At 36.3% G+C, this 9,470-nt stretch overlaps 1 protein-coding gene across 1 annotated transcript in view; it reads left to right on the top strand.

Moving 5' to 3' along the window:
- Positions 1-8,897, top strand: part of LOC146423519 (uncharacterized) — a 10,116-nt gene extending 1,219 nt beyond the window's left edge. Inside the window, exons 2-7 of the mRNA XM_085044632.1 lie at positions 202-393; positions 2,784-2,960; positions 4,078-4,255; positions 6,477-6,562; positions 7,380-7,486; positions 8,845-8,897. Coding sequence (XP_084900758.1) covers positions 202-393; positions 2,784-2,960; positions 4,078-4,255; positions 6,477-6,562; positions 7,380-7,486; positions 8,845-8,872 — 768 coding nt within the window. The 3' untranslated portion in view covers positions 8,873-8,897. The remainder of the gene's footprint in view (positions 1-201; positions 394-2,783; positions 2,961-4,077; positions 4,256-6,476; positions 6,563-7,379; positions 7,487-8,844) is intronic.
- Positions 8,898-9,470: the final 573 nt, after the last annotated feature.

Genomic DNA, 9,470 nt, shown 5'->3' with positions numbered 1-9,470 from the left:
AGTTCCCAGTTCTCCCAGTTCAGTTCCCCAGTAATCCCAGTTCTCCCAGTTCCCAGTCCTCACTCCCAGTTCAGTTCTCCAGTTCTCCCAGTTCAGTTCCCAGTTCAGTTCCCAGTTCTCCCAGTTCAGTTCCCCAGTTCTCCCAGTTCAGTTCCCCAGTTCCCAGTTCTCCCAGTAACCCCAGTTCTCCCAATTCCCCAGTTCTCACTCCCAGTTCTCCCAGTTCAGTTCCCAGTTCAGCTCCCCAGTTCTCCCAGTTCTCCCAGTAACCAATCCCAGTTCAGTTCCCCAGTTCTCACTCCCAGTTCTCCCAGTTCATGTCTGCAGCTGGCCGAACTGGAGCGCAGGGTGAGAGAAGCTTTGGCTGAGCGAGAGCGACTGCTGCGCGCCAGGGTAGGAAATTCACGTTTTAAATTCCTTTTTTCCCTTTTCCAATCCCGCTCTCGATTTAATTTTTCCCTTATCTTTCGACGCTTTGATGAGCGCCGACGATGCCGCACGCGATGCGATGCCGACTCTTCGATGCCGCCGATCCGCTCGATGCGATCATGGAGCACCATGCCATTTATTTCATGACATCGACGCCACGATTTCACACATCTTCCTCATTTATTTTTCCTTCATTTTTCCACCTTTTCCACAATTTTTCCCCCTTTTTCTGCCCTTTTTCACATTTTCCTTTTTCCCCTCATTTCTTCCTTTTTTCCCCTCACATTGCCCTCATTTTTCCCTCACAATTTTGCCCATTTTCCCCTCATTTTTTCCTTTTTTCCCCCTCAAATTTCCCTCATTTTCCCTCTAATTTTCCCGCCATTTTCCCCTCACATTTTCCCTCATTTTTTGCTCACATTTCTCTCCATTTTTCACTCACATTTTTCACCATTTTCCCCTCACAATTTTTACCATTTTCCCTCACTTTTCCCTCACATTTTCCCCTCATTTTTCACTCATTTTCCCCTCAATTTCCCCTCATTTTTCCTCACATTTCTCTCCATTTTTCCCTCACATTTTTTCCCATTTTCCCTCAATTTCACCACATTTTCCCCTCACGTTTTCCACTCTTTTTCAGTCACATTTTCCACATTTTTCCCTCACATTTTTGCCAATTTCCCCCTCATAATTTCTGCCATTTTCCCCTCACTCTTCCCGTATTTTTTAGCTCACATTTTTGCCCATTTTCCCCTCACGTTTTCCGGCCCTTTTCCCCTCACATTTCTCTCCATTTTCCCCTCACAATTTCCACCATTTTCCCCTCAATTTCCCCACATTTTTCCCTCACAATTTCCCACATTTTTCCTCTCACTTTTCCCGCCTTTTTCCCTCATTTTCCCTCACATTTTTGCCCATTTTCCTTCACATTTTCCCCCCATAATTTCTGCCATTTTCTCCTCACATTTTTCACCATTTTTCCCTCAGTTTTTGCTCACATTTTCCCCTCAGATTTCCCATATTTTCCCTCACATTTTTGCCCATTTTCCCCTCAATTTCCTCACATTTTTCCCTCACATTTCTTCTCCATTTTCCACTCACCTTTCCCCCCCATTTTCCCCTCACATTTTCCTCATTTTTCTCTCACATTTTTGCCCATTTTCCCCTCAACTTCCCCACATTTTTCCATCATAATTTCTGCCATTTTTCCCTCACATTTTCCATAATTTTTCCCTCATATTTCTCTCCATTTTCTGCTCATTTTTCTCTCACATTTTCCACCACTTTCGCCTCAATTTCCCCACATTTTTCCCTCACATTTCTCTCCATTTCGCCCTCACATTTTTCTCTCATATTTTTTGCCCATTTTTCCCCTCACATTTCCTTCATTTTCCCTCAAAATTTTCCCTCAATTTCTCTCCATTTTCCCCTCACATTTTTCACCATTTTTCCCTCATTTTCCCTCACATTTTTTCTCCATTTTTCCCTCACATTTTTCACCATTTTCCCTCACATTTCCCCCCCTTTTTCCCTCATAATTTCTGCCATTTTCCCTCACATTTTTCCCTCACATTTTCCCTCATTTTTGCTCACATTTTTCCCACATTTTTCCCTCAAATTTCTCTCCACTTTTCCCTCATAATTTCTGCCATTTCCCCTTCAATTTCCCCACATTTTCCCTCATTTTTCCCTCAGATTTTTCCCCATTTTCCCCTCACATTTTCCCGCCATTTCCCCCTCATAATTTCTGCCATTTTTCCCTCACATTTTTCACCATTTTCCCCTCGATTTCCCCACATTTTTCCCTCACATTTCCCTCATTTTTTCCTCACTTTTCCCTCATTTTTGGGTCACATTTTCCCTCATTTTCCCCTCACTTTTTTGCCCATTTTCCCCTCACATTTTTCCCTCATAATTTCTGCCATTTTTCCCTCACATTTTTCACCATTTTCCCCTCGATTTCCCCACATTTTTCCCTCACATTTCCCTCATTTTTTCCTCACTTTTCCCTCATTTTTGGGTCACATTTTCCCTCATTTTCCCCTCAATTTCCCCACATTTTTCCCTCACATTTCCCTCATTTTTTCCTCACTTTTCCCTCATTTTTGGGTCACATTTTCCCTCATTTTCCCCTCACTTTTTTTGCCCATTTTCCCTCACATTTTTCCCCTCACAATTTCTGCCATTTTCCCCTCATTTTCCCCTCAGATTTCCCATATTTTCCCTCACTTTTTTCCTCCATTTTCCACTCACCTTTTCCCGCCATTTTCCCTCACACTTGGGGGTGGTTTCGGTGGGCGTGGCTACAAGTGGGCGTGGTCAGAGTGGGCGTGACTTCAACCCTCTCTCCACAGGAAGCCAGGCGAGCCGCCAAAGCCACGCCCACTGAAGCCACGCCCACAACCGAGGCCACGCCCTCTCCCACCGAGTCCACACTCCCTTCCAGTCAAACCACGCCCCCTGCCGGCCAGGCCACGCCCACTGCCAGTCAGACCACGCCCCCTGCCGGCCAGGCCACGCCCCCTGCTGAGGTAACGACTCCAATTTTGGGGTAAAAATTCACTTTTTTGGGGTAAAAATTCACTTTTTTGGGGTAATAACTCCGATTTTTGGGGTTTCGACCCTCTTTTTTGGGGTAAAACCTCCAAATTTTGGGGTGAAAAACTCCAGTTTTTGGGGTAATATTCCAATTTTTGGATTTTAACCCTCATTTTTGGGCTAATAACTCAAATTTTGGGGTAAAAACTCCAATTTTGGGGGTAAAAGTTCATATTTTGGGATAACAACTCCAATTTTTGGGGTTCAATTCACATTTTTGGGGTAAAAACTCCATTTTTTGGGTAATAACTCCAATTTTTGGCATTTCAACCTCATTTTTGGAGTAATAACTCACTTTTTTGGGGCAATAATTCACATTTTTGGGGTAAAAAATTCACATTTTAGGGGTAAGAACTCCAATTTTGGGGTAAAAATTCCCATTTTTGGGGTTTCGACCCTCATTTTTGGGGTAAAACCTCCAATTTTTGGGGTAAAATCGCCAATTTTGGTGTTTCGCTCCTCATTTTTGGGCTAATAATTCACATTTTTGGGGTAAAAATTCACATTTTTTGGGGTAAAAATTCAGATTTTTTGATAATAATTCACATTTTTGGGGTAAAAATTCACATTTTGGGGTTTTCAACCGCATTTTTGGGCTAATAATTCACTTTTTTGGGGTAAAAACTCACTTTTTTGGGTTAATAACCCCAAATTTTTTACAATAATTTCGATTTTTGGCTCCAGCCAGACCTGCTGCTCGCTCTCAAGTCCCGAGGCCATCGCCCTGAGTGCATCAGGGAAATTGGGATTTTTGGGCAAAAATTCACTTTTTTGGGGTAAAAACTCCAATTTTGGGGTAATAATTCCCATTTTTGGACTTTCAACCTCATTTTTGGGGTAATAATTCACATTTTTGGGGTAAAAATTCACATTTTTGGGTTATAAACTCCCATTTTTGGGGTAATAACTCCAATTTTTTGGCTAATAATTCACATTTTTGGGGTAAAAACTCCAAATTTTGGGGTAATAATTCACTTTTTTTTATAATAATTTCAATTTTTGGGTTAATAATTCACATTTTTTGATAAAAATTTCGATTTTTGGCTCCAGCCAGACCTGCTGCTCGCTCTGAAATCCCGCGGCCATCGCCCTGAGTGCATCAGGGAAATTGGGATTTTGGGGAATTCCCTGCGAGGACCTCTGACCAAGATGGGAGGGAGAATCAAAACCTGGAGACGGCGCTGGTTCCACCTGGACCCCAGCAGGAGGGTGCTGGCCTATTATGGGGGTAAAAAATGGGAATTTTGGGAAAATTTTGGGGGAAAAATGGGATTTTTTTTAGAAAATTTGGGGGGAAAAAATGGGATTTTTTGTGGAAATTTGGGGTAAAAATGGGATTTTTCAGAAAAAAAAGGGGGAAAAATGGGATTTTGGGGAAAATTTGGGGAAAAAATGAGATTTTTTTTGGAAATTTGGGGGAAATTTGGGGTAAAAATGGGATTTTTGGGGAAATTTGGGGGAAAAATGAGGTTTTTTTGGAAATTTGGGGGAAATTTGGAGGTAAAAATGGGATTTTTGGGGAAAAGAATCAAAACCTGGAGACGGCGCTGGTTCCACCTGGACCCCAGCAGGAGGGTGCTGGCCTATTATGGGGGTAAAAATTTTGGGGATTTTGGGAAAATTTGGGGAAAAAATGGGAATTTTGGGAAAATTTTGGGTAAAAATGGGATTTTTTGGGGAAATTTTGGGGGAAAAATGGGATTTTTTGGGGAAGATTTGGGGAAAAAATGGGATTTTTTGCAGAAATTTGGGGAGAAAATGGGATTTTTTCAGGAAATTTGGGGGTAAAAATGGGATTTTTGGGGTAAAAATGGGAATTTTTTGGGAAAATTTGGGGAGAAAATGGGATTTTTTGGGAAAAATTCGGGGAAAAAAATGGATTTTTTGGGGAAGTTTGGGGGTAAAAAGGGGATTTTGGGAAAATTTGGAGGTAAAAATGGGATTTTTTGCAGAAATTTGGGGGGAAAATGGGATTTTTTTGAGAAAATTAGGGGATTTTTGGGGAAATTGGGGGGTAAAGATGGGATTTATGGGAAAAATTTGGGGGTGAAAATGGCAATTTTGGGGAAATTTGGAGGTAAAAATGGGATTTTTTTGAGAAAATTTGTGGAAAAAATAGGATTTTTTGGGAAAATTTTGGGGAAATTTGGGGGTTTGGGAAAAATTTGGGGGTAAAATTGGATTTTTTGCAGAAATTTGGGGAAAATTGGAGGTAAAAAATGGGATTTTGGGGAAATTGGGGGTAAAAATGGGATCTTTTACGGAAATTTGGGGAAGATTGGGGGAAAAAATGGGATTTTTGGGGAAAATTTGGGGAAAAATGGGATTTTTGGGAAAAATTTGGGGATTTTGGGGGAAAATTTGGGGAAAATCCGGGGAAAATTCATAGAAAAAATTGGATTTTTGGGGGAAATTGAGAGAAAAATGGTGGAAAAAAATGGGAAAAATAATAAAAGCCACGAGAGAAAAAACTTGTGAAATTGAAAATGAAAATATTTGAGATTTTGGGGATTTGAGTATAAAAACCCAAATTGGATGATTTGGAGGCATTTTGGGTCAATAAATGACTTTTTTTGGGTCAATAAATGACTTTTTTTGGGACAATAAATGACTTTTTTAGGTCAATAAATAAATGAATGTTTTGGGTCAATAAATTACTTTTTTGGGTCAATAAATGAGTTTTTTGGGACAATAAATGACTTTTTTTGGGACAATAAATGACTTTTTTGGATTAATGAATTTTTTGGGTCAATAAATGACTTTTTTGGGTCAATAAATGAGTTTTTTTGGGTCAATAAATGAATTTTTTTGGTCAATAAATGACTTTTTTTGGGTCAATAAATGACTTTTTTTGGGTCAATAAATGAGTTTTTTGGGACAATAAATGACTTTTTTTGGGTCAATAAATTACTTTTTTGGATTAATGAATTTTTTGGGACAATAAATGAATTTTTTGGGTCAATAAATGACTTTTTTTGGGACAATAAATCACTTTTTGAGTCAATAAATGAATTTTTTTGGGACAATAAATGACTTTTTTGGGTCAATAAATTACTTTTTGAGTCAATAAATGACTTTTTTGGGACAATAAATGAATTTTTTGGGTCAATAAATGACTTTTTTGGGACAATAAATGAGGTTTTTTGGGTCAATAAATGACTTTTTTGGGTCAATAAATGACTTTTTTTGGGTCAATAAATGAGTTTTTTGGGACAATAAATGAGGTTTTTTGGGACAATAAATGACTTTTTTGGGACAATAAATTACTTTTTGGGTCAATAAATGAGTTTTTGGGTCAATAAATGACTTTTTTTGGGCATAAAATCACAGGAAAAATAGAAAAATTGGGATTTATATTGAAAAATTCTATTAAAAATTCTATTAAAAATTCTATTAAATTTTTTTAAATAAAAAACTTTATAATTTGAATTTTTTTACCTTTTTTTCAGACCAAGCTCAGACCAAGCTGAAAGGAGTGATTTATTTCCAAGCCATCGAGGAGGTTTGGTATGATCCTGGCAGAGTCGCTGGAAAGGTGAGAAAAAAAGGGAAAAAATTGGATTTTTTTTTTTAGTTATTTGATGAATTAAATCTCAAAAAAAGAAATTTAAAAAATTTTGTTTAAATCGTTTAAAAAAATAATTTAAAAAAAATTTAAAAATCAAAATACTTTTAAAAAAGAATGAATTATAAATGATATAAAATAATTATTTCTGATCTCAAATTTTTGTTTTTTACCTCAAATTGATGATTTTTTACCTATTTGATGAATGAAATCTCAAAAAAATAATTTTTTTAAAACAAAATAAAATTTTTTTAAAAAATCATTTAAAAATAATTTTAAAATAATTTTTAAAAAATTAGAGTCAAAAATAAATATAACTTTAAAAATAACAAGTTAGAAATGATATTAAATAATTATTTTTGACCTCAAATTGATGATTTTTACATATTTGATCAATTAAATCTCCTAAAAAACAATATAAAAATCCAATTTAAATCCAACCAAAAATCCAATTTAAATTTAAAAATCCAATTTAAATTTAAAAAATCCAATTTAAATTAAAAAAATCCAATTTAAATTAAAAAATCCAATTTAAATCAATGAAAAATCCAATTTAAATCAAAAAAAAATCCAATTTAAAAAAAAAATCCAATTTATATTAAAGAAAAATCCAATTTAAATCAAAGAAAAATCCAATTTAAATTAAAAAATCCCATTTAAATCCAACAAAAAATCAAATTTATATTAAAAAACCCCATTTAACTCCAACAAAAACCCCAATTTAACAATTTCTCACCTCCAAAATTCCCAAAACACTCATTTCCACCCCCAAAATCTCATTTTCCAGAGTCCCAACCCTCGTCTGACATTTTGTCTGAAGACCTACGAGAGACTCTTCTGGCTGGTGGCTCCCAGTGCTGAGGCTCTGCGCCTCTGGATGGACGCCGTGCTCACCTTGACCAGAGCTGAGGGGACTTTCTGAATTAATTTTTAAATGTTTTAATAATTATTTCTGGGTTTTCCCCTTTTTCCCCTTTTTTTCCCCTTTTTTTCCTCATTAATTCTGATTTTTCCCCTTTTTTTCCTCATTAATTCTGATTTTTTTCCCCTTTTTTCTACTCATTTTCCCTTTTTTTCCTCCCTTTTTCCTACTCATTATTCCTGATTTTTTCCACTCATTTTTCCCTTTTTCTACTCTCTCCTTTTCCCCTTTTTTCACCCTTTTTTCTACTAATTTTTCCCTTTTTTCTACTCTTTTTTCCACCCATTGCCCTCTGGATGGACGCCGTGCTCACCTTGACCAGGGCTGAGGGGACATTCTGAATTAATTTTTAAATGTTTTAATAATTATTTCTGGGTTTTCCCCTTTTTTCCCTTTTTTTCCCTTTTTTTCTGATTTTTTTCCCCTTTTTTCTACCCTTTTTTCCCATTTTTTCCTCATTAATTCTGATTTTTTTTCCTCTTTTTTCCTACTCATTTGCCCCTTTTTTTCCTGACTTTTCTCCCCTTTTTTCTACCCTTTTTCCCTTTTTTCCTCATTATTTCTGATTTTTCCCCTTTTTTCTACCCTTTTTTCCCTTTTTTTCCACATTATTTCTCAATTTTTCCCCTTTTTTCTACTCATTATTGCTGATTTTCCCCTTTTTTTCCTCATTAATTCTGATTTTTTCCCCTTTTTTCTACTCATTTTCCCCTTTTTTCTACTCATTTTTCCCTTTTTCTACTCTCTCCTTTTCCCCTTTTTTCTCCCTTTTTTCTACTCATTTTTCCCTTTTTTCTACTCTTTTTCCTACCCTTTTCCCCCTGGATGGACGCCGTGCTCACCCTCACCAGAGCTGAGGGAACATTCTGATTTAATTTTTAAATTTTTAATAATTATTTCTGGGTTTTAATTGATATTTCTGGGGTTTTCACTTTTTTCTGATTTTTTTCCCCTTTTTTCTACTTTTTTTCCCTTTTTTCTACCCTTCTTTCCCTTTTTTCCCCTCATTATTTCTGATTTTCCCCCTGTTTTCTACTCATTTTTCCCACTTTATCTACTCACTTTCCCCCCTTTTTTCTACTTATTTCTGCTTTTTCGCTTTTTTCCCTCATTAATTCTGATTTTTCCCCCTTTTTTTCTACTCTTTTTTTCCCCTTTTTTCTACCCTTTCCCCCCCTTTTTTCTACTCATTATTCTGCAATTTTTTTCCCTTTTTTCCTACTCTTTTTTTTTTTCTTTTTTCCTCATTATTTCTGATTTTTTCCCCTTTTTTCTACTCTTTTTTCCCCCTTTTTTCTACACTTTCCCCCTGGATGGACGCCGTGCTCACCCTCACCAGAGCTGAGGGAACATTCTGAATTATTTTTAAATTTTTAATAATTATTTCTGGGTTTTCCCCTTTTTTCCCTTTTTTTCCCCCTTTTTTTCCCTTTTTTTCTGATTTTTTCCCCTTTTTTCTACCTTTTTCCCCCTTTTTTCTACTCATTATTTCTGATTTTTCCCCTTTTTTCTACTCATTTTTCTCTTTTTCCCCTTTTTTCTACTCATTTTTTCCTTTTTTCTACCCTTTTTTCCCTTTTTCCCCTCATTATTTCTGATTTTTCCCCTTTTTTCTACTCATTTTCCCTGTTTTCCTCCCTTTTTCCTACTCATTATTCCTGATTTTTTCCCCTTTTTTCTACTCATTTTCCCCTTTTTTCTACTCATTTTTCCCTTTTCTCCCCCTTTTTTCTACTTTTTCCCTTTTTTCTACTCTTTTCCCCCTTTTTCCCGCTTTTTTCTATTCATATTTCTGCTTTTTTCCCCTTTTTTCTACTCATTATTCCTGATTTTTCCCTTTTCCCCCCCTTTTTTCTACTCATTTTTCCCTATTTTCCACTCTTTTTTCCCTTTTTCCCCTCATTTTTTCCACCCTTTTCTCCCCAAAATCCACCTGGGAACACTGCTGTATTTATT

Source organism: Lichenostomus cassidix, unplaced genomic scaffold, assembly GCF_008360975.1.
Source record: "Lichenostomus cassidix isolate B80296 unplaced genomic scaffold, HeHo_3.0 HiC_scaffold_37, whole genome shotgun sequence".
In the NCBI taxonomy this organism is placed as follows: Eukaryota; Metazoa; Chordata; class Aves; order Passeriformes; family Meliphagidae; genus Lichenostomus; species Lichenostomus cassidix.
This window is presented reverse-complemented; position numbering and strand designations above follow the sequence as displayed.